Here is a 24,647-nt window from a genome sequence, read left to right as displayed (position 1 = left end):
CACTGACCATACACTGGCCCAGCCCGTGGCCGGCCCATAAGCCCCTATCCGGAAACTAAAAGCAGCAACCAATGGAGGTGCGGTTGCTTTCCGTCCAAATGCCGAAGATTTGCCGCCACCGAGGAAGGCGCAGGAAAGACCGTTTTGATGATGTTAGGACGACCCGACGCCACCCGAAAGAAGCTTCGAGTCCAAGAAAACGCTGCCTAAAGAAAATCTGGCGACCCGAAGAAACCTAATCGGAGGGGGGGGGGGGGGGGGGGGGGCAACGCGACGTATCCGTGACCCGACGCCGCGCCCTAACTGCAAACAGACCTAGACGTGCTTTTCGACGGCCACGAAGTCGCCGCTCTTAGACAGAGCAGCCGACTATTCCGTCATCAGTGGATCCTTAGCCAACAAATTAAAAGAAAAAATCAAGGCTGCATGAGACGTTCCTCAAATTCGTGCAGCTAGAAGATACCTGATAACGCCGACTGGAATCTGCACAGCAAGAATCTTCGTCATGACTGGACCTACGCTGCGACCTTCGCCATCCTCCAACAGTGCTCACGAGACGTAATTCTCGGCACGGCCTTCCTGAGCCAACATGGTGCAGTCATCTGCCTCAAATCCAAGTCGGTAACGCTGTCTGCGGACCAAACGATACCACCTGACAGGAGTCGGAGTTGCCGTACCTTGAGCATGCTATACCACCTTGCGCCAGCATGATGATTTCCGTCGGAAAAGAAGATACGGAGAACATAGAGGGCATCATTGAGAGTGACCAACAATCGACGGCTCGACCGCGAAATGGGCGTCGCAAGGGGAACCATGCAATTACCCGGAGGAAAAGCGCCAGCAATGGTGACAAATCTGAGTAAAAAATGTATGCACCTGAACAAGGGCACGAAGATTGCATGCATGGAAGAAGTTACAGCAGTCATCGTTGTGTTCGTCGTGTCGGATTCAGACGAACCTACAACGACGGTTCGTGTTACTGAACCAGCCTTTATGTCCTAGTCTTCAGAAGCATAGGCAGCCAGAACTCAAAGGTCTGCTCCAGCAATACAATAACTGCTTCTCGTCGTCATCGAGGATTCGATCTACAAACCGAAGTTTGCTGAGATATTCGCCGTTGATCCTCACTCCTAAACTTTCCCTATTTAATAGCTTCAATACTACTGTTAAGCATTCAGGGAATAGCATTGGAAATATTGTGTATCCTTGCCTGACCCATTTCTTGATCGATAATTTTCTACTTGTGTAGAAACAAAGTAACTATATATGGAATCTTTTTAGATATTTCCAGACATATTCACGTATGCCTCCTGTACTCTTTGATTACGCAATGCCTCCATGACTGCTGGTATCTCTGCTGCATAAGAAGTATTTTCATAACCTATGAAACACACATACAGAGCAGAACTGATAGTTGGGCGAGTTGGTACGAATTCATAGCAAAATATTCTTGCGCGCACAATTGACAAGGACGCAGTGAAGGACACACGAGCGCTTACTCACAACTATTTTATTTTCGGAAAGATACAGAATATATATACCCTAGCTATCAGCGCTGAGCATGTGCAACAAGAGTGGTCAGTGAAACATAAACAGATTAAACACAGATTAAGAAGGTTCAACCAGTATTTAAAAAGCGAATTCATTTTCAGTGATTACAACCGATGGTTGGCTTATGCATCTTTCAGCGCACTTTTTGAATTTAAAATGATTGTCACTTCAACACTTAGTTTTGTGCATTTGTTTGTTATTACAGAAATTAAAGACGTAGAAAGAGGCCTGGACACGTTTGTTCTGCACGTTTATCAATCGCACTTTGTGACACGATCACAACGGCGAGGAGGAGGGATTGCTATTTTCGTCAGAAGACGTGTATGACGTGTCACACATTCATGCTTCATTCACATTTTCTTGCTATCCATGTAGCTCATGGGCGCTTACGGATATCCGTATTGGCGGTTTATCGTCCTCCATCAAATAGTGTCAGTCGCTATTTAATATAATTGGAAGCCTTCTTGCAACGATTCAGCCCAGTGGATGAAATATGCGTAGCTGGAGACTTCAGTATAAACGCTCTGTCACACGAAGGGTGTGGTAGCAGACTACTTATCCCTTTTATCTTCCCACGGGATTGAAGATGCTATAAACATTTCAACCAGAGAAGACCTGGTAAATGGGCATGTAGTCAGTTCATGCATAGATCATATTTTGGTTCGTACTTCAAATTATTCTTTAGATGCATGTGTCATAAAACAACGTTTGGCAGATCATTATTTTGTGGCTTGCCGTTTTGTGTCGTCAACCCCAATAGCAAACACGTGCTTGCGCAGAGAACTCGCCTAACAACGTTGTCAAGCTTTCTATAATAGACCAGCGTAAGCTGGATGACCTAATCAGGGCGTTTGATTGGTCTACGTTAATGAACTCAAAGGCTGCACATGTCTACGACTGCCTTTGTGAACAAATACAGATATTTGAAAACTTGACAAAAAGAAAAACTGTAACAAGGAAACGCCGAAAAAATCAAAATTGGATAAATGGTAACGTAATTCGTGCTATAGCGCAAAGAGATGTGTTGTGGAAACGTTCGAAACGTTCCCCTCAAAATGTAATGCTTCGCGCAGAGTACACAGCAGCTAGAGTAAGGCTAGTCGCCTTTATTAGATCGAGAAAACGGCAGTCTTTTTTACACCAATTGAATCTAGCCTTGAGAAACCCGGCAAAGATTCGGGCTTCATAAATCTCCTTCGATGTAAAGGAGACATGAGATCTGCCATGGATTCCTTTTCGAACGACCCCGCAACAACGGCTAATAAATTTCACCGTCATTTTGCCTCGTTCGTCTGACGGCGCAGCTCAAGGGCCTGGACTGCACGCTGGACTGCACGCTCCAAAAATATGTATCTGCTTCCACCTTCCTGTCGAAGTTGCAGGAACTTGATTTACGTAGGATCATTTTCAGCTTCAGACAGAACAAACCACCCGGTCTTGATGGCCTTTCAGCGCGCATGCTCCAAAGAAACTTTGATGCTGTCTGGCATTATTTTTGTGCTTAACGGGTTTCTGGACGATTCCTCTATCCCTGAAAGGCTAAAAACTGCGTTAGTCAAGCCACTTCACAACGGAGGAAAAAAAAAACGATTTAATTGAAAACTATAGGCCTATGTCTATTTTGCCTATACTGTCCCAAGTGTTAGAAAAGTTTCTCTTGGAAATAATGCTTTCCTTCATAAACAACTTCTCCATTTTGTCATCTCATCAGTTTGGTTTTGTTGCTGGTAAAGGTTCTACCTTACTTTTAGAATCCTTTCCTGATGAAATCTTTTTCCATGTTCAACCAAAATTTGTTTAGCTTTGCATTATTCCTAGATAACAGTGAAGCCTTTGAGACAGTCCGGGGAGGATTTCATGACATCCTTAAATGTTATTTGTCGAATAGATCGCAAACAGTAGTGTTAGGCAATCACTGTAGCTCTTTTGCCTATTATAGCTGGAGTCCCTCAAGGGTCTATCATAGCCCCGCTACTGTTTAACATTTTCATGAATGACCTTGCGTCCACTGTTTGAAATTGCACAATTTTTCAATACGCCGATGACGCCGTTCCACAAGCGAATCATTTGTGCTATAAATCGGCGATCAATATGAAACAAAAAGATGTCTGTAACGTAACTGACTGGTTTTCTAAAAACTTGCTTGTAATCAATAATTCAAAAGCAAAGCTGATTTGTTTCAGAAATCCTTTGAAGGTGACGTCGATAGATGAACATATCTATTTGCACAATAAGATTCGTTCGCCATGTAGTTGTACTCCACTGGAGTATGTGCAGTCAATAAAGTACATGGGTGTATTTTTTGACTCAATCCTGCCGTGGGAAACGCATTTAGCGTATTTATGTAGTAAACTTCGAAGTGTTCCCTGGGTACTTCCTCACTGTAAAAGTATGGTTCCTTTTTCGGTCAAAAAAACAATTGTGAACGCTCTATCATACGGAATATTAAGGTATGCCATCACAATTTTCGACTTCTTTGCGTCGGGAGAGCCGGGTGGACGCTCTTTTAAAAAACATGCTCCAAAGTATAGCGTATAACTCGCCTCTATTTTCATCTCGAAACATATTTACCGCCGTAGGTTTTCCGTTGTTCCGCTCGTTGTTTGTTCAAACAGTGGTGTTGCATCATTTCTGGGACTCGGATTTCAAAGTTGAGCATAAGCCTGCGCGCATGCTCCGTTCGGGTTTGCGTCTCACTGCGCCTCGTTCCGCAACGAGATACAGTGAGGCCCGGCGATGTGTGTACGTTCCTAATCTGTTTAACAATCTACCAGAGGACGTTTTCACAGCAACTTCGAAAAAATCACTGAAAAGGATGATCCGTGCTCTGTAGGTTAAACATGTTCTATATTCACATTAGCTATGCCTTCTTACCTCATGCAACATTTATGGGGAAATTGTTACAAAGATTTCAATTCTTGTATTTTGTGTGTCCGTTTGTTCGTTTTAGGTAAGCTTGAACTCTATGTACTGCTGTCATAAATTTGCGCAGCCAAATGTAATGTCGCGCGCTTTACCTAACAGCGTTATTTTTCGTTGATATCTGACTGTTTTCCTATTTTAATGTATTGCCTTGCCAAATCTGCAGGGCCATGTCTCATAAGCCCTCGTAGGCTTAGACAGCCCTGGCAATAGCTATGTATACTTATGGCAATCAAGATTATTATTATTATGATAAGTACTATTATTAGTAGTATAGTCTTAACAATAATATTAAGCCTGAAACTCCCTTCAGAGGAATTATCGCGGTGCGAAGCATTATACAGCGGCTCCTTATTCGCGCGTGAAGGGGACGGAGCACCCAAGCTTATGCATGGGCACGTTAGTCACCTTAAATGAGTATATATTATGTAGAGGATACAAATTGGCTATTTTCAAACTCCTAAGTTATCACTTTTCACTTCTCACAAAACCAAGAATTGATTTTCTTAATTTCAATGAAGAACTGCACATATCCAGATAGTTTTCGGATATTATAAACATTATTAGGTCTTGTTTAAGACTGTAGCATTACTTCGCCGGATTTGTAAGCCGAAAATAATTTTCAATGAATTCATTAATGTGAACCGAAAAATTTAAAATGACCTTGCGTAAACTTTCTGAGAGCTTTTATATAACGCTTCGCATTAATAATACAAAGAAGAATAAGAAATAAATAAACGGAATGCGTCTGCTATTCATCCATTTGTGTTCCATGCCACCGGCACAGTTGCACACCAACAATTAGCAACCCTTGGGCCGTTATAATGGAGACTCCTTTCGTTAGATTCTATTTCTTTCTAATGCCCTTGTCAAGACATAAGGCGATAACATGGGCGGAGCTCCGCTCGAACCACTGACAAAGTGCGAAGAGAAATATTGTGGGTATAGATTTGTTACATGCATATATGCATGTTCCTTTCAAGGGGCACTTGCTACTATAATAAAGGTTACTATCTATAATATGATAGTGAAATGTAAGAATCCCTGCAGGCGAAGCTACAGCCGTCTACGTGACGTAGGATCTTGTGAGGATTATTTTTGACCCATTCAATTCATTTATCAGCCATCCCGATGAGTGGCCGATTTCGCAATTGCGGGGGCGTTGCCGTGAGTTCATGCTAGCAGATGACGAAATGCAGAAAAAATGGAAAACGAAAATGTGCTGCGCCGGCCGACATATTTGCGGGGATCTAATAAAAACGACTAAGTGTAGGAGACTTTATGTGTGCACTGCATTGTAGCACATATAAAAGAAGGAGTTATGGTTATACGTCTGAAACTCAATTATATTCAATTAGAACAATAGATATCCCCGTTACTGACAAGCGGTCTGAAGTGAAAATTAGGAACAAAGGACACGACCGCGTAATATCGCGGTCCATAGCCGCGGTCGAGTTAGTCTACTTTAGGCACCAGGCAGGCCATCAACACGAAATCTGGGTTACTGAAGGGTTCAGTTAAAGAAGGGGCACTTTTTAGGCGGATTCATAGCCGAACCTGGTACACAGGCGAACGCCTCCGCGAACTTGGGGAAGTGTGCAAAAGCCTTGTTGCAGTCCCCACGCAAAAAGGCCGCTGTGCGGTTCTGGCTGCACAGCGTGAAGCAGGCGGTTATGAAGAACACCCTTTGCTCGTTCACCGCGTCTGTAGTGCGCCACGGGCTCCCGCCGTTGGCGGCGCTGCTTAAAGCTCGTTCGAAGGCTGCGTAAGCCACTTCGACCGTCGGGATCTCCGGGAACGGCGACGAAAAGCCGGGAGCCAGACAAGAGCTGGCCCTAGAGGCGCCTTCCTGCCAGCTGGAGGACGCCCATGAAGGCACCACGTCACCCTGCGGGTCAATCTTCAGGCCAGTGCTGTCCAGGACCCGCACCAACTCACGCGCATACGAGAACATGAGGCCTCCGTACACCATCGCCGGGGTGCCGCGTGAGGCGTACAGCGGCGGCGACAGGGCTGCTGCGGACACACCGACTGTGTTTCGTAGGTAGTCGTACCGAACCAGAGGCGGAACGGAGCCGACGGGAAGCTTAGTCAGCGGCATTTCGTAGTGGGGCTTGTCGCGCAATGCACGCAAGTTTTCGTGGGCGTCGTGCCAAAAGTCAAACGGGGTGCTCTTGTTGGACGCGAAGTCGGCGTACAGATCCGAAAGGCCGTTCGCAGCCAACAGTTCTACGGGCGGCCAGAGAAGCGTCTTTAGCTCCTGTAGCTTCACGGTGCACATGTACTTGGACAGGTTGTCGCCCCACGACAGATTGGCGATCTTCTCCATGGTTACCTGCCTCACCCTGTCGAAGTGAGCCTCAAGTGCCAGCCTCTCCTCGGCGGCGAACCGCGGCTGCACGTAGAGCGACGCCACGAGTACACGGTAAGCCGCCTCCGCTTGGGTGACGCAGAACACGAGCCGGCGCATGACAGCGCGACTATCGTCTCCCGAGTCGGCCAGGCTAGATCCTACGCCCCCAAATGGAGCGAATATCTGGATGAAGAACCAGGACAGGTGCCGCAGCAGGTCTGTTCTGCTGTACTTGGAGAAGAACTCGTTCGTCGCTTGGAGGAGGGCAATGTCACTGAAAGTCACGTAGTCCGAAGGCTTCAACATTCTTTCATACAAACGGACGTTGGCCTCGAGCACTGTTGTCCACTCACCTGACGAAAAGCTGTCGGCATGTTTCTCGATGTCAGCAACCTTAAACCTGGCAGGCACCTTCCCCCGCCGTTCAAACGCATTGGATAGCTTGGCGACGATGTCAGACTCGATGTCGGCGATTCTAGTAATCTCACTCGCTGCGCGTTCCCTTTGGTCGTCGGGCGATACAAATGCCACGTAAAAGCTGTTCCAGTATTCTACGTAGCGATCCCTTGGAACGGCATCTCTAAAGTAGCTACCCCATAGGTTGACGAGATTACCAGAAGCTATTGAAAGTCCGGTAGTCCCCTTCGGTCTGTACAGTGGTTGTACATCAAACCAAAGATCCACTGCCCAGTTGTAAGCGAGGTCGAGAATAACGCCAAGCGGATTGGCTTCTGGCATCGGATCGTCGGGCCACGGAATCTTGCGCTCTTTCATGAACTCAGTGAGCATGCGCTTGGAGGACTCATCTAATACGCTGGCCACGCAGACGTTGAACATGGCCTGAAGTTTGAGGCCGGCGGGAAGATCTTCAATGCCCTTTGCTACGATGCTGCGAAAGTTCATGAACCTGCATATAAGGGAAAGTTCAAGGACAGATACTCGTTAACCTGTGCCCTCCTTCCACGGCGAATGAATGCTCTCGCGTCCTTCATTATCGTTATACAATGAACAATATATACCATTATATGGCCAGGATAGCTGTCCTGTCATATGGCAACCAGCCGGCTTACTCAAGGACACATCCATGATATTCAAGGCGATATTCAAGCAATCGTCGTTGAGCCATAGGGTTAACTTGGAATACGCAACGCTGAATGTCCAAGAAATTTATGTCTCCAAAATATTGCCGCGGTGTTTAAGGGAAGGTAACAGAGAGTCTTAGCACTGCTGTACTATAGCGTACGGAAACACACCGTGGGCCATACGCTAATATGCGTTAATTTACTGCCTTTTTGCCTGACGATCGAATGGATTCCCCGAATGACCACATGAATAAACGACTTATATATCACTGAATGTTGATCGTCAAGGTAGTGCCGGTCAGCGCATGTCTGTCCTGCGTAATCAAACTACGTTGAATAAATCACGACGTAAAACCTGTACACATAATATAGGATGTTTCTTTATGCGAAACATTATGCGAAACTTTATGCGAACTTCAAGCTATTTGAATCTATCTATCTATCTATCTATCTATCTATCTATCTATCTATCTATCTATCTATCTATCTATCTATCTATCTATCTATCTATCTATCTATCCTCCTCCTCCTCCGCCGGCGGGGCTGGCGGTGCCTCCCGACTTGAGCCTCTGGGTATATGCTCATGTTCGCGTTGCCGGCGTGATCGCGGCATCATCGTCATTCGAGCTCCGTCATGCATCCGACTATCGCCTCTAACTCTCGCGTACTGCCCGCACCGAACCAGCTGGCGCGCGTAAGATCCGTGTATATCGGCTGTGGAACACCGAATGATGGTTGCCTCCGTACGAGCAACGATTCAAAAGCAAGTTTCCCACCCCATGAGCGCCAATCCGGCGCCTGATGCTCAAAAAAGAGCTCTTAAAAGGCAGCGGGGCAAGCCCAAGTTCTTTCTGATCCTCAGCACGTCCCACCTTCACAATGAGCGCCTGCTCATAGTCATCGACAAAGTCAAAAAGCCGGTCGAGGCGCACCGCCGAAGGATCGATGCCATAACCAGCTGCTTGCAAAATTCTTCGCATAATTTCGATTTCCACTGTGCGTGGGCTCTGCATAAGTTTTTATTGCGATGACAATTGTATGGAGACTCCAGGCGAAATCACGCCATCAGCTTCACCACGATGTTAGGTGTGTAAAGGACAAGTGCGATAACATCGCGGCCGCATGCCGTAAGCTTTAGGCGCGAATGAAAGCTTGCGAGAGTGAGCCGAAAAGCATGGTGGCTTGAAGCGACGGCGCCTTCGCGAGCGTGCAAGGGAGGAAGGCGGGGAAGGTGAGATGTGCGCGCGCAAGGAGGAGGGGGAGAAGAGAGCAGGGTAGCGCGCGTCTCCTCTTCGACTCGACCCTCGGCTGCGCTTAGCGCGGCTTGGTGGTAATTTGCGGTGAGTTGAAAGGTTAGCCGATTCGAAATAGCTAATGACTTAGCATACGCTGTGTTCTCGAGCGCCTGGTTAGCGTTTGAAGCGAGAGGCCGCACGAAGGGGAATTCGCTCGCCGCTGCTTCCGCTCTTATCACGCCAGTGTTATGACAAACGAGTGTCCGCGGTGATCGAATACGATGTGTTCATGTTTGCCTGTACGCACCTAATGCCGTGCTTGTTAATTTAGTCAGTAAGTAAATGTTTACAGCAGAAAAAACAACTAGTATTACTGCGTATAGCTGTGTAAATGTTTCCTATCGCAATCAATGCTTCGCCTTTCGAGTGAAACTGCGATTTTTACAGCGAAGCTGTACGTGGCTAGCGATTTGTCCGTCCGTCCGTGCGTCCGTCTGTCGGTCGCCTGTACGCCAAGAACTCCTCCGGCGCAAGTCCATGCACATGCGCGAAAAAAAGAAAGAAAGAGAGGCGCACGATTAGCCAACACTACCTTGATAGCACAAAGCCTGTTTACTCCGATCTATGACGTCACGCTACCTGGCGCGAAATTTCCATTGACAAGGCTGGCGTGATGGAAGCGGTGACGTAAAATCACTTTTGCCAACTCGGGAGTAGCCCCATTATATTCTATGGCAGTCGGACAAGGTAACATTACGTGATGGATTGCAGTGAAAAGGCCTTGTGCTATCTAGGTGGTGTTGGATTAGCTGCGCGAGTAGTGACGTCGTTGCTCTCCGTCGCTGCCGAGCGCGCGCACAGCAATTTCTCTCCCGCTCCGCAATGGGTAGGCCACACGTCATACGTACTCCTTAGGAGTAGGCAGCTATCGATCAGCAACGCCGCGAGGAGAGCCAGGAACGAGCTCGTCTACGCCGTGCCGATGCTGCATCCCGGGCACAACAGGCTCGTACAGCCGAGCGCAAGCAGCAACCACGTACCGGGCATCCGGCAGCCTACCAAGCCATCGTCTAATGAACCACCGAGATTAACCCCGTGATGAACACCAGGGCCACACGTTTCAGCTTCGCTGGTTAACCACATGTACTGAGTGCTTGGGCGGTGATGTTTTTACATTTCTTATATTGCCAAGCAATGTCATTTATGTATTATGGGAAGGTACCCATAAAGAAACTGGACACTACCCAAGCATCATATTGTTACGCGAAGGACGAGTCAGTGACCCGCCATGGTTGCTCAGTGGCTATGGTGTTAGGCTGCTGAGCACGAGGTCGCGGGATCGAATCCCGGCCACGGCGGCCGCATTTCGATGGGGACGAAATGCGAAAACACCCGTGTACTTAGATTTAGGTGCACGTTAAAGAACCCCAGGTGGTCAAAATTTCCGGAGTCCTCCACTACGGCGTGCCTCATAACCAGAAAGTGGTTTTGGCACGTAAAACCCCATAATTTAATTTTTTTTAGGACGAGTCAGTGAGACGACCAACTATTTACAGGTTCTATTTACAACAGCGGTTGCAGCGCTGACCGGTTAGATTCACAGCGCGAGCCCAGTTCGTTCTTCCTCCTTTTTTCTCAAGTGATGGCACCCACGCGCCTCGTTCAAACAATTAAATACCCCACACGTGTAGCATAATCCCCCGGCGGCAGAAGCGACGTCCCGAAGTGTCTAAATGTCATCACTGGGAGGATGATACTGCTTCAGTCGTGTAACGTGCACGATATCACTGGACTGGGAAGCAGATGGGGCGTCACGGGCGATCTCGTAGGTAACGGGAGTCACGGCCCGAAGCGCTCGGTATGGGCCTGTGTACAGCAGTTTTTCTGACAGGCCGACCTGACGCGACTGAGACCATAGAAGCTCCAAAGAACCAGGCGAGAAGTGCACGTCTCGGTGTCGCCGGTCGTACAAACGGCTTTGACTCTCTTGGGATTTCAGAAGGTGGTCACGGGCAATTTCCCTTGCGTTGGCACAGCGGGCGATGGCGTCAAGTGCATATTTACTGGTCGGTGCCGCGTGAACAGGGAGGGTTGTGTCGAGGGGCAGTGCTGGTTCTCGGCCGAACAGAAGGAAAAATAGGGAATAACTGCTGTGTCGTGGTGCGAGGAATTGTAAGCAAATATGAGAAACGGTAGAGCGAGGTCCCAGTCAGTGTGGTCTGAAGAGACATATTTCGCGAGCATGTCTGTGCGAGTGCGATTGAGACGCTCCGTGAGGCCATTTGTTTGCGGATGGTATGACGTGGATAGCTTGTGCCTCGAGGCAGAGTACTGCAGGATGTCCGCGATAACATTGGAAGGGCTGCCCGGCCATGGTCTGTGAGAAGTTGTCACGGAGCTCCATGCAATAAAATCACGTCGCGTAGAAGAAAATTGGCGACATCTATGGCGCAGCTTGTAGGAAGCGCTCGGGTGATGGCGTAGCACGTGGCATAATCCATGGCCACAGCGATCCACCTATTGCCAGAACTAGAAAGAGATAAAGGGCCAATAACTCCAAACCAACCCGAAAGAATGGTTCCGCGGGGATGTCGAGTGGCTGAAGGTACCCAGCAGGGAGCGTCGATGGTGCCTTGCGTCGCTGGAATTTCTCACACGCAGCTACGTATCTTCGAACGGAGAGAGCAAGCCCTGGCCAATAGAAGCGTCCGCGGAACCGTTCGTCGTAGGTACGTGACACACCCAGGTGACCGGCAGTGGGGTGGTCGTGAAGTTCGTGGAGAACAGCCGAGCGAAGGTGTTTAAGGATCACAAGGAGTAATGCAGGGCCGTCGGGGTGAACGTGGTGGCGGTAGACTACGCCAACTTGAAGTGTGAATAAGCGAAGGGAACTGCCGGGAAGAGACGATTTCAGGTGGTCAGTGATGATACGCAAGGACGGGTCACGGCGCTGCTCCTCGGCGTCATGGAGCAGTGGAAAAACAGAGAGAATACAGGCGTCGGTGTCAGATCAGACGCAGAGGTCGCGTCTTCAATCGGGTAGCGAGAGAGGCAATCTGCGTCCTGGTGCTGGCGTCCCGACTAGTAAGTCACTGTGTAGGGATATTCTTCTAGTCGGAGGGCCCAACGACCAAGCCGGCCCAGTAGGATCTTTGAGCGACGAATGCCAACACCGCGCATGATGGTCTGTAATTAATGAGAGGGGCTTGCCATACAAATATGGGCGGTACTTTGAAACAGCCCAGACGAGAGCAAGACATTCTCGCTCGGTAATCGAATAGTTGCGCTCTGCAGTTGTCACGAGCCTGCTAGCGTAGGCTATAACGCGGTCGTGTCCGTGTGGGCGTTGCGATAAGACGGCGCCGATCCTATAACCATTGGCATCGGTTCGGGTCTCTGTAGGTGCGGACGGGTCAAAGTGGGCCAAGACCGGTGGATTGGTGAGGATCGTGATAAGGCGTGAAAATGCGGCAGCCTGAGGGGAACCCCACGTTAAAGGCACGTCTTTCTTCAGACGTTCAGTGAGTGGTCGAGCGATTGCTGCGAAATCTTTCACGAACCGTAGGAAATAATACAGAGCCCCACAAAACTCCGGACGTCTTTGACAGACTGAGGTACAGGGAAAGCCGTTACTGCTCGAACCTTCTCCGGGTCGGGATGTACTCCGGAAGCACCGACGAGATGGCCTAGCGCTGTAATCTGTCAGCGCCCGAAGTGGCACTTCGATGAGTTTAATTGGAGCCCAGCTTTGCGGAAGACGTCAAGGCTGGCTGCGACGCGCTCATGGTGCGTCTCAAATGTAGGAGAAAACACAAGGACGTCTTCGAGGTAACAAAGGCAAGTTGACCATTTGAAACCTTGAAGCAGAGAGTCGATCATCCGTTCGAACGTGGCGGGGGCATTGCATAAACCGAACGGCATAACCTTGAATTGGCAGAGGCCATCCGAAGGGACGAAAGCGGTCTTTTCTGGGTCTTGCTCATCGATGGAAATCTGCCAATAACCAGATCGAAGGTAGATGGACGAAAAGTGTTTGGCACCATGAAGACAATCAAGAGCTTCGTCGATTGGTCGTAAAGGGTAAACGTCCTTTTTAGTAATTCGGTTTATGTGGCGGTAATCAACGCAGAAACGCCACGTGCCATCTTTCTTTCTGACGAGCACGACCGGCGACGCCCAAGGAATCGACGAGGGCTCAACAATGCCTCTGGCGAGCATCTTGTTTGCTTCCTGGTGAATAACTTGCCGCTCTGCCGTGGACACGCGATACGGTCGGCGGTGAATGGGAACAACATCACCAGTGTTTATCCGATGCTTAACAAGGGACGCCTGACCAAGTGGTTGATTGTCAGTGTCCAATATGTCGTGGTAGGAAAGCAAAAGGCGATATAGGGCGGCTGCTTGTTCAGGTGCGAGGTCCGGAGCGACCATGGGACGTAATGGGACGTCGAGGTTCAAGGCATCCTGCGGGTAATCAGGAGCATTTGGAGATGCGTCAGCTGCAAAAGCAGTGACGTGGTCGTCTGTCACTGCCCGGAGCGTTGCCACCGCTATGCCTTCAGGTAACACTTGCTTCGTCAAGCCAAAATTGATAACGGGGAGAGACATCCGATTAGCGGCAAGGGTTACGACGGAGTGTGGCACAGAGACGTCGCGCGCCAGGAGGACATCACGAATAGGTGCGATGACATAGTCGCCATCAGGCACGGTTGCCGTTGAGGTCAATTCGATGAAGTTTAGGGCTTTTGGAGGTAAGCGGACAAACGCTGTAGTGCAGAGGGTGTTCGGTTGTTCGGGGCGAACGTCTGAAAGAAGAGGAAGCTCGAGGCACAGCGTACCGGTGGAACAGTCGATAATGGCAGAATGCGTCGTCAGTAAGTCGAGCCCGAAGATTAGGTCATGAGGGCAACTGGTCAGCACGGGCAACTGGTCAGCACGGCCAACTGGACTGGAACTTGGCGGCCAGCAATTCCTATGCGAGCAGTGCACACATCCCTGACGGCAACAGTGGCGCCATTGGCGACGCGTATACGGCTCGAATGATGGCAGGCGTAATAACTTTTTTGAGGCGACGACATAGGTTAGCGCTCGTTATGGACACTTGGGCTCCAGTATCAATTAATGCTGTCAACGGAACACCATCTACGTCTACTTCAATTAGGTTCGTGTTGGTGAGGAGTGTGAACGGAGGATTTGGACAGGACGAACGTGATGCAGCGCTACCTCCAAGAGCTGCATGGCCTAGTTTTCCGTCCGTCGGTTCGGCGAGGAAAAGTTGCGAGGTTGGGGTGACGGGGAGCGACGGCGTTGAGGCGACGGCGATCGCACGGAGGAGCGGCTGTCAGGGGCATCAGAAGTAGGGTACAGACGGCGAGGTGATTAACGGCGAGCGTCGGCATATGGGCGAGGAGCAGGGAATGAGCTCCAGTACGGCGGCATCCAGGTGGTGCGGCAGTGGCGGGATACATGACCAACCCGTTGGCAGCGGAAGCAGATCGGCTTGTCGTCTGGGGTTCGCCATTCAGCAGGATTGCGTGGTGTGGGAGCAAAATACTGGTCATGACAGGTTGTTGACATGGGAATGGGTGCCGAATCAGGTCGGGAGACAAAGCAGGCCGTAGGGATGCCAAGGTTTACAATTTTTTGCCGCACAACTGCTTGAATAACGGAAATTGTGGGGGCCGCTTGTTCAAAGCTACCGTCAGGTGGTCGTGGATTAAAGGGGCCGGACTCGCCGCTTCAATCTCACGGCGATACGTGTGACGTTCTCTTGAAATGGTCGTGTGGCGGTAAGAGCGGAGCAAGAGGACGTGGCAGGGGTGTTTGGGAGCCGGGAAACTGTGGGACGACGCGGCGGCTTTTGGCTACCTCGAGCGGCGGCATTCTTTGACGATGGTGCCGACGGTAGAAACGTCGTTATAGACGAGTAAATTGAAGGCGTCCTCCACGATGCCTTTTAGGATATGGCCTACCTTGTTAACTTCGGTCACGTGCTCGTCGACTTTCCGGCAAAGCGCGAGCACTTCCTGTATGTAAGAGACATACGATTCGGTCGACGACTGGACACCACTAGCAAGCTCTTTTCGCGCAGCCTGTTGGCGACCTGACGGGTTGCCAAATAGGTCGCGAAGCCGCTTTTTGAAAATGTCCCAGCTGGAGAGCTCGATCTCGTGGGTGCGAAACCAGACACGCGGTGTCCCGTCCATATAAAAGATCACATTGGCAAGCATGACGGTAGGGTCCCAGTGGTGGCTTTGGCTAACACACTCATACATACTGAGCCAGTCGTCGATGTCAACGTTATTTTGGGCGGAGAATGTTCCAGGATCACGGAGACTAGGAACCGTAACGCACGTTGAGGCTGGCTCCGCAGGTGTAGATGGCGACGATGTGGTTCCATCGGAAGCCATGGCTGAGAAGACGACGGTGCGACCGCTTCAGAGCTCCGTGGCGAGGACGGGGAATGTTTCACTTCCACCACAATGTTACGCGAAGGACGAGTCAGTGAGACGAGCAACTATTTATATGTTATATTTACAACAGCGGTTGCAGCGCTGACCGGTTAGATTCACAGCGCGAGCCAAGTTCGTTCTCCCTCCTGTTTTCTCGAGTGATGGCGCCCACGCGCATCGTTCAGACAATCAAATACCACACACGTGTAGCAATATCATAACTGACCACACAGTGGGGCCACTCAGGGAACAACCCATACCGAATGCCATACGACGGCAATGAGGACAATGGAATTACTACGGCATTACGGCGACGATGTGACGACGAAGGAGTGACAAAGATGGAAATAAAGGCGACGGGAATGACGATGACAGCGTTACGATAAAGGCGTCTTTGTGTTGTGAGCTCACGTTTGGGCTTACATATATATCATCCGCATTCCCGGGCCACCAGGTTTGCACTATCTTCGGTACCGGCCCATCGCTCAGCAGAGAAAGCAGCAGCCAACACCAGCAAAGTGGAGGGAAGAGGCAAAGAAAGTTCCGCTTTAATAGTGCTGAAAGAATATAGCACGATTCTGCCTGTTCAGAGGAAATACCTGAAGAGGCGGGTGGTCGCTTTCACGATAAATCCGAATAAGCAGGTCGTAATTAAAGATGTTCACTAACAAACTTTTAATTGTTCTCTTCAGGACTAATTTCGCAATCGGCGCGTGCCTTAAACTGAATAATGTAAAGTTAGTTAGTGTACCCTTTCTTACCTGCATGGGCCGCCAGATATTACGAGTGAAACAAAAGAACTTGAATTCAGTCATTGAGCGAAGTCACCTTTTATTTATGCTGCCCTGAAAAACGTGCTGTTTTATCTCAAAGGAACGGCAAAGGTATGGTTTGAGAAACACGAGGCGGAGATAGGAAATTGGAACACTTTCAAAGAAAAATTCAGGGCCTTGTTTGGGAAGCCCATGGGTCGAAAGGCAGCTGCAACGAAAGAGCTATCCATCCGCGTTCAAACGTCCACTAAAGCATACATATCCTACATCCAGGACGTCTTGGCTCTTTTCCGTAAAGTTGACAGTGACATGACGGAGTCAGACAAGGGTGGTCACGTGCTGAAGGGAATCGCAGACTATACATTCAACCTGTTACTGTGCCAAAATTGTGCCAGCGTCGATTAAATTATTGAAGAATGCCGGCGTTTTGAGCAGGCCAAAACCCGGCGGATTTCGAGGACATTCGCTCGGCTTCCGAACACCGCTCCGACGTCATCATGCGAAAACGGACAGGTCTCTGTCTGCAGTCGTCGCCGCCGTCGGAACTCACAAGAATCGTCCGTCGGGAAATCAACGCAATTGCTCCTGCTCTTCCCAAAACCGGCCACGGCGATTTTCACGTGCCGGCCGTTTCCCTGGTCCAGTCCATTGTGCGGGAGGAACTCGGCAACTTGGGTTTCGCCGTCTGCACCGTTGCTCATTTTCGCACACCTGACTTTCGCCCTAGGTCGCCGCCTGACCCAAGGTCGCCGCCCCAGGAACAACGGTTCTATCCTCGTTCTAGGAATTCGGCTGAATGGCAGACGGTAGGTGATCGGCCGATCGGCCGATTTGCTTTAACTGCCGCCGTATCGGCCAGGTCACACCCATTGCTACAACCATTGGGTGTCACCGTTCACCCGGGATGACACTGATAGCCGCACTGACAACTACCGCCATTTTCAGCCCACGCAGCCATATAACATTGATAGCTGTCGCCGCTTCCAGCCTTTTGAGCAGTATAACGTCGATGCCGCCCCTACGCCGCACAGCCGCTCCCCGTCGCCCCGAGGTCACCAGCCCCGTTCACCGCCAGCGTGTCGTCCGTCGTCTCCTTCGCCTCGACGACGACACCCGACATCGCCGCTCAACCTACGAGAGGGAAACTATAAGGGATGCAGCTCTTAGAGGTGACGCTGCATCTTCGACTTCCATTTCAATCCTTTCCTCGTATTGCCGACACGACGAAACTTGATCGACCTTGACGTTGACGGCTTAACTGTTCCCGCACTCGTCGATACTGGGGCACAAATCTCCGTGAGGAGTTATCAGCTTCGTCGCCGCCTCAAGAAAGTACTTACCCCCGCGGCTACTGGTATTCGCACCGCTGATGGACGTAGTACCGTGGTCATCGGAATTTGCACAGCCCGAATCACCATCGTAGGTCACCATACATATCTGTTTTGTTTACTGTCATCGAGAAATGCCCCAACAACGTCATTCTCGGACTCGATTTCTTGTCGGCGCATGCCGCTCTCATTGACTGTGCAACCAGCAGCCTTCAACGTGAGCTTCCTCAAGTTGCTGATGTTCCACCTTCACCGTCACACCAATTATGCTCTGTCGATTACGTTCGGTTGTCACCGCAAGCCGCCAGGCGTGTTGCCTTGATGGCAGCATCACCAGTCCCCGACGGCGACTGCACAGTATCTCCACTAGTTCACGTGCCGTTGACCGGAAATATTGCTGTGCTGCACACCCTCGTGACTGTTGTCGACAACCACGCTCAGCTGCCGCTACTCAACTTCAGCAACTCGACCCAAGCTCTGCCGCAAGGCATCTCAGTGGCCAACGTGTCAGCGCTTGATGCATGCGACATCGCGGCATTGACGCTGAAACTTGTTCGTCCTTTCTCGCAACCGGCACGGCGAGTCCAGTCCCCAATGAAATTATCAAGATAATTGCCCCTGACATTCCAACCTGTCAAGCCGCGTAGCTCTGCCACCTCCTAGCGACCTATACAGGAATATCTTCGACTTCGATGACCGCCCCCCTGGGTCAAGCGTCTCTCGTAAGTCATCGAATACATACGGGAGATGCTACTCCTATCAGACGGCCACCATATCGTGTGTCCCATTCCGAACGCCAGGTCATACAATGCGAGGTCAATAAGATGTTTTCCAAAGGCGTCATAGAGGCTTCTTCCAGTCCGTGGGCGGCACTTGTCGTATTGGCCAAAAAAACGATGGCAGCTGGAGATTTTGCGTCGACTGTCATGTCTCAAATAACATAACGCGCAAAGACGTATATCCGCTGCCACGAATCGATGACGCCCTTGACTCTCTTCAAGGTGCGAGGTATTTCTCATCTATAGACCTGCACTCGGGTTACTGGCAGATTTCTATTGACGAGTTGGACCGAGAAAAAACTGCCTTTGTCACACCGGACAGCCTCTATCAGTTCAAAGTTATTCCCTTACGACTGTGCAACGCCCCCGCAACATTCGTACGCATGATGGACTCTCTCCTTCGTGGTTACAAATGCTTCGTCTCTGCTACCTAGACGACGTCATTGTGTTTGCTCCATCGTTTGAAAGTCACTCGTTTGGCGACCATTCTAGCTGCCTTTCGTGGAGTGGGAGTCCAGCTCAATTCCAAAAAGTGTAATTTCGGCAGATAAAAAATCACTGTGCCTGATCATCTTGTAAGTGCTACAGGTGTCCAACCTGACCCTGGCAAGATTAGCGCCGTCGAGAACTTCCCGGTGCCCTCGTCTACTAAAGATGTTCGGAGTTCGTGGGATTATGTTCGTCCTTCCGCCGTTTTATACGCAATTTCGCCATCATAGCCCAACTCCTAACCGACCTTCGAAAGAAAGACGTCCCCTTCTTGTGGGGCAACGACCAAGCGGCTGCATTCCAGGCGCTGACCAACTTGCTCTCTTCACCGCCTATATTGGCTCACTTCGACCCGTCCCCGACTAATGAAGTTGGCACAAACGCTAGTGGGCATGGAATCGGCACCGTCCTCACTCAGCACCAGCACCGCCAAAAACGTGTTATCGCATACGCTAGCCGCCTTCTCTCCACGTCTGAATGGAACTATTCGATCACAGAACGCGAGTACTTTGCATTGGTTTGTGCTGTCGCGAAATTTCGCCCGTATATGCAGGGCCGCGCATTCTCGGTTCTTACCGACCACCACGCTCTCTGTTGGCTGTCGTCGCGCAGGGACCCAAATGGTCGCCTTGGTCGCTGGGCTCTCAAACTACAGGAATATACATTTGAGGTCATTTATGAATTTGGCAGGCTACATCACCATGCCGATTGTCTTTCGCGCCAACCGGTGGACCCTGCTAGCCTCGCTGACCATGACAATGACTCCTGTGTGCTCTCCATATCTGATTTACGTGACATCGCCACCGAAAAGCGTCGGGATGAGTCCCTAAAGCTCCCCATTCAGCAACTCTCTTCCGCACGTTCCGAGCCTTCTGTACGTCAGTATGTCCTATGCTGTCAGTATGTCCTATGCTGTACGTCAGTATGTCCTAGGATAAGATCGTTCAAGTGGCTGAGGAGTTCTAAAGAGATTTATACAGTATCAGTGGCACCACGACGATAATAGAAGAGAGAAGAGTCTAGTGGAATTTGAAATCCCACAATAACTCCGGAAGAAATAAAGAAAGCCTTGGGAGCTATGTAAAGGAGGAAGGCAGCTGGGAAAGATCAGGTAACAGCAGATTTGTTGAAGGATGGTGGGCAGATTGTTCTAGAAAAACTGGCCACCCTGTATACGCAATGCCTCATGACTTCGACCGTACCGGAATCTTGGAAGAACGCTAAGATAATCCTAATTCATAAGAAAGGGGACGCCAAAGACTTGAAAAATTATAGGCCGATCAGCTTACTGTCCGTTGCCTACAAAGTATTTACTAAGGTAATTGCAAATAGAATCAGGAACACCTTAGAGTTCCGTCAACTAAAGGACCAGGCAGGATTCCGTAAAGGCAACTCAACAATAGACCATATTCACACTATCAATCAGGTGATAGAGAAATGTGCGGAATATAAGCAATCCTTATATATAGCTTTCATTGACTACGAGAAAGTGTTTGATTCAGTCGAAACCTCAGCAGTCATGGAGGCATTACGGAATCAGGCTGTAGACGAGCCTTATGTAAAAATACTCAAAGATATCTATAGCGGCTCCACAGCCACCATAGTCCTCCATAAAGAAAGCAACAAAATACCAATAAAGAAAGGCGTCAGGCAGGGAGATACGATCTCTCCAATGCTATTCACAGCGTGTTTACAGGAGGTATTCAGAGACCTGGATTGGGAAGAATTGGGGATAAGAGTAAATGGAGAATACCTCAGTAACTTGCGATTCCCTGATGATATTGCCTTGCTTAGTAACTCAGGGGACCAACTGCAATGCATGCTCACTGACCTGGAGAGGCAAAGCAGAAGGGTTGGTCTGAAAATTAATCTGCAGAAAACTAAAGTAATGTTTAACAGTCTCGGAAGATAACAGCAGTTTACGATAGGTAGCGAGGCACTGGAAGTGGTAAGGGAATACATCTACTTAGGAAAGGTAGTGACTGCGGATCCGGATCCTGAGATTGGAATAATCAGAAGAATAAGAATGGGCTGGGGTGCGTTTGGCAGGCATTCTCAGATCATGAACAGCAGGTTGCCATGATCCCTCAAGAGAAAAGTCTATAACAGCTGTGTCTTACCTGTACTCACGCACGAGGCAGAATCCTGGAGGCTTACGAAAAGGGGTCTACTTAAATTGAGGACGACGCAACGAGCTATGGAAAGAAGAATGATAGGTGTAACGTTAAGGGATAAGAAAAGAGCAGATTGGGTGAGGGAACAAACGCGAATTAATGACGTCTTAGTTGAAATCAAGAAAAAGCAATAGGGATGGGCAGAACATAATGAGGAGGGAAGATAACCGATGGTCATTAAGGGTTACGGACTGGATTCCAAGGGAAGGGAAGCGTAGCAGGGGGCGGCAGATAGTTAGGTGGGCGGTGTTTAAAAATTTAAATTATGGGGTTTTACGTGCCAAAACCACTTTCTGATTATGAGGCACGCCGTAGTGGAGGACTCCGGAAATTTGACCGCCTGGGGTTCTTTAACGTGCACCTAAATCTAAGTACACGGGTGTTTTCGCATTTCGCCCCCATCGAAATGCGGCCGCCGTGGCCGGGATTCGATCCCGCGACCTCGTGCTCAGCAGCCTAACACCATAGCCACTGAGCAACCACGGCGGGGCGTGAGCGGTGTTAGGATCGGCCTGCAGGGGTACTGCTCTGCAAAGCTATTTCAGCCCACTGCACGTGTTTCGATCGACCCGCGCTGGGGGCGCCCTTCAGAGAACCAGCGAAGACAGCGCTAACCAACCATGAACTTACTTCAGAGAACTGCGGACTATGGCAGCTCTGAAATTTAGAGGCGCCGGACAAGGGACAACCGGCGGCCACGCGGCTGGGGTCGGGCGTGACCACCTGGCTACGGGGACGCATGACAATGGACACCATGACGGCCGCGTTGCGAAGGCCAGCTCCGAGTGCTGCGAAGGTCGTCTGCCCTCGGAGGGGGGCAGTGAAAGTGTGTACGTGTGTGTGTGAGCTCTCCTCTTCCAAAAAGGCGGGTAGTTTACGATGACGTCGAACGGAGTGTTTATAAGCAGCTCTTTGTCGCTGCTACAGTGTGCTCGTGCTCGTAGTGTACTCGCCAATGTACTAGTGAGTTGTGTGCTCGTAAGCTGTGTGCTGTATGCTCGTCTTGCGTGCTCCATTTGGGAGCCACGCTAGACTGTCGATGTATCTCTTGTTTAAACTGTAACTACTGTAAATAAACCCTGTACGCCTAGTTCCTCCCAAGTTCCTCTCTACGACCTTCAACCCTTACAAATGGTGGCAGCGGCGAGATCGTCCGACAACTCCTACAACTGTATGTCAGCGGTGGGATCGTCCGACAAATCTTGCAGCGGATGAGATTACGAAGTTTGCAGGGACAACATGGCCACAATTAGTACTTGACCGGAGTAGTTGGAGAAGTATGGGAGAGGGCGTTGCCCTGCAGTGGGCGTAACCAGGCTGATGATATATACATAATAATCACAGCATAAGGAGCCAACAAACAAAGACAGCAAGGACAACACAGGGGAAATTACTTGTACTTACTAATGGAATTAAAGAAATTATACATGAATGGAAATGAAAGTGCATGAAAAAACAACTTGCCACAGATGAGGAACGATCCCACGTCTTCGCATTACGCGTGCGATGCTCTACCAATTGAACTACCACGGCGCCGTTCTCGCATCCACTTTCTGGGGTATTTATGTGTTGCTACTAGAACCCTGGCAGTGTCTCAACTGGTAGAGCATCGCAGGCGTAATGCGAAGACGTGGGATCGTTCCCTACCTGCAGCAAGTTGCTTTTTCATCCACTTTCATTTCCATTTATTTATAATTTCTTTCATTCAGTTAGTAAGTACAAGTCATTTTCCCCGTGTTGTCCTTGCTGTCTTTGTTTGTTGGCTTCTTATGCTGTGATTATTAAATGTCGGGCCCCTCGCTTAACCCCCTTTCTTCTCGATCATTACATAACTAGGGTCTCGAATCCAGCAACATCGATGCCTTCAGGTAGCACGTGTGGGTTTATTGAACAGTTGCCTTCACCCAAAAAGATCACGTACTCGTGACGCCTGCCGCTGAAAGGGTGTTCCCCATGCGCCACCAAGGTTTGTGAGTGGTGGCGCTGGCTAACACTCCCAGGGCTTATTCTAGTAGCAACACATAAATACCCCAGAAACTGGATGGGAGGACGGCGCCGCGGTAGCTCAATTGGTATAGCATCGCACGCGTAATGCGAAGACGTGGGATCGTTCCCCACCTGCGGCAAGTTGTTTTTTTCATTCACTTTTATTTCCATTAATTTATCATTTCTTTAATTGAGTTAGTAAGTGCAAGTAATTTCCCGTGTTGTCATTGTTGGCTTCTTATGGTGTGATTATTATATATCGGGCCATTGGTTATCCCCCTTTCTTCTCCTATATATATATATATATATATATATATATATATATATATATATATATATATATATATATATATATATATATATATATGTATATTGTAACAGTTGGGGTAGGGCATTTAAAAAGGGGTAGCTGGCCCATGCCGTCGTCCGATTCATCCACGTTAAGAACGTTCTTGAAGGGAGGAACTTATTCTCATCGAGAACGAGGAATACTGGGTTTATTTACAATATCTATACGAAGAGTCGAGAACATTACATTTCATCAGTCTATCAAGACGGAAAACGAAGCGCACACCGAGGAGCCGAAAACGTCTGCTCAAAATCCCCTCTGTCCTCCCTAGATCCCTAGACGAGGGAAACTGCTCTCTAACCTTTGTCCAATCGGAGCGTCCAAAGTCGTCGAAGGACCCGCCTTTGAGGGCGAAGTTTCGCGCTCTCACTCCCGCACCTTTGTTTCACTGAGCACACCGAAAGGAGCGGGGACTCGTAGGCAGGGGCTGCCACGCTTGACTCAAGCTGGTACGTCTTGGTTCCTGAGATGGCCCCGCAGTTAGCTGCCGCGCCGATTACTGGGGGCCGTGAGAAAAGGCCGTAGAACACCTTTTTCCAGAAATTTTCTTGCTCCTATTGGTCCGTGAAGGTGAAACCAACAAACAATACTCGGTCCGCCAAACGTGCATTGCCTTGGTAGCGCTGCAATCTGTCCGAGGGGTGCGCATTGTTGGCGTCACGAAGCGATTCTTCGCAGCGGGCAGGGAGAGGTTAGAAGGTCACTAAGCCCGCTAGCCGATCGTAAACACACACACACACACACACACACACACACACACACACACACACACACACACACACACACACACACACACACACACACACACACACACACACACACATATATATATATATATATATATATATATATATATATAATGTTCGCCACCTAAAGCTTGCAAAATGGCAATTTTATTGAAGGTGACCAGCGAGCGCGCGCATCAACACAAGTCCATTTTTTCAAGACATTGAATAATGTCTCTCTCATTCAACCTCGTATTATGAAAGTGAAAGCTGCAACTGCTTTTCTATATAGGACTAACTTCCTAGGACAGCAGGGTCTGCTTGACAGGCTCACGGCGACGCATATAAAACAACCGGCGCTCCCCTTTACCATTCTATTCTAAATCTAATAGTACATTCGACTGGTTTCTACCGCGTCTAGAATCGTTTTGCAGTGATGGCGATCACTC

The 24,647-nt window shown here is 49.4% G+C and overlaps 1 protein-coding gene and 1 non-coding gene across 2 annotated transcripts in view; one reads left to right on the top strand and one right to left on the bottom strand.

Annotated features, from left to right (window-relative positions):
- Positions 1 to 5,798: 5,798 nt before the first annotated feature.
- Positions 5,799 to 24,647, bottom strand: part of LOC135909963 (endothelin-converting enzyme 1-like) — a 53,682-nt gene continuing 34,833 nt past the window's right edge. The window contains exon 4 of the mRNA XM_065441966.2: positions 5,799 to 7,733. Within this exon, the coding sequence (XP_065298038.1) occupies positions 5,987 to 7,733 (1,747 nt within the window). The 3' untranslated portion in view covers positions 5,799 to 5,986. The remainder of the gene's footprint in view (positions 7,734 to 24,647) is intronic.
- On the top strand, positions 23,193 to 23,264 carry TRNAT-CGU (transfer RNA threonine (anticodon CGU)). The gene has a single exon. It is a non-coding gene; the product is annotated as a tRNA-Thr (tRNA).

The sequence above is a fragment of the Dermacentor albipictus genome, chromosome 1, assembly GCF_038994185.2.
Source record: "Dermacentor albipictus isolate Rhodes 1998 colony chromosome 1, USDA_Dalb.pri_finalv2, whole genome shotgun sequence".
Classification (NCBI taxonomy): Eukaryota; Metazoa; Arthropoda; class Arachnida; order Ixodida; family Ixodidae; genus Dermacentor; species Dermacentor albipictus.
Note: the sequence above shows the minus strand (reverse complement) of the source record. Positions and strands in the feature narration are given on the sequence as shown.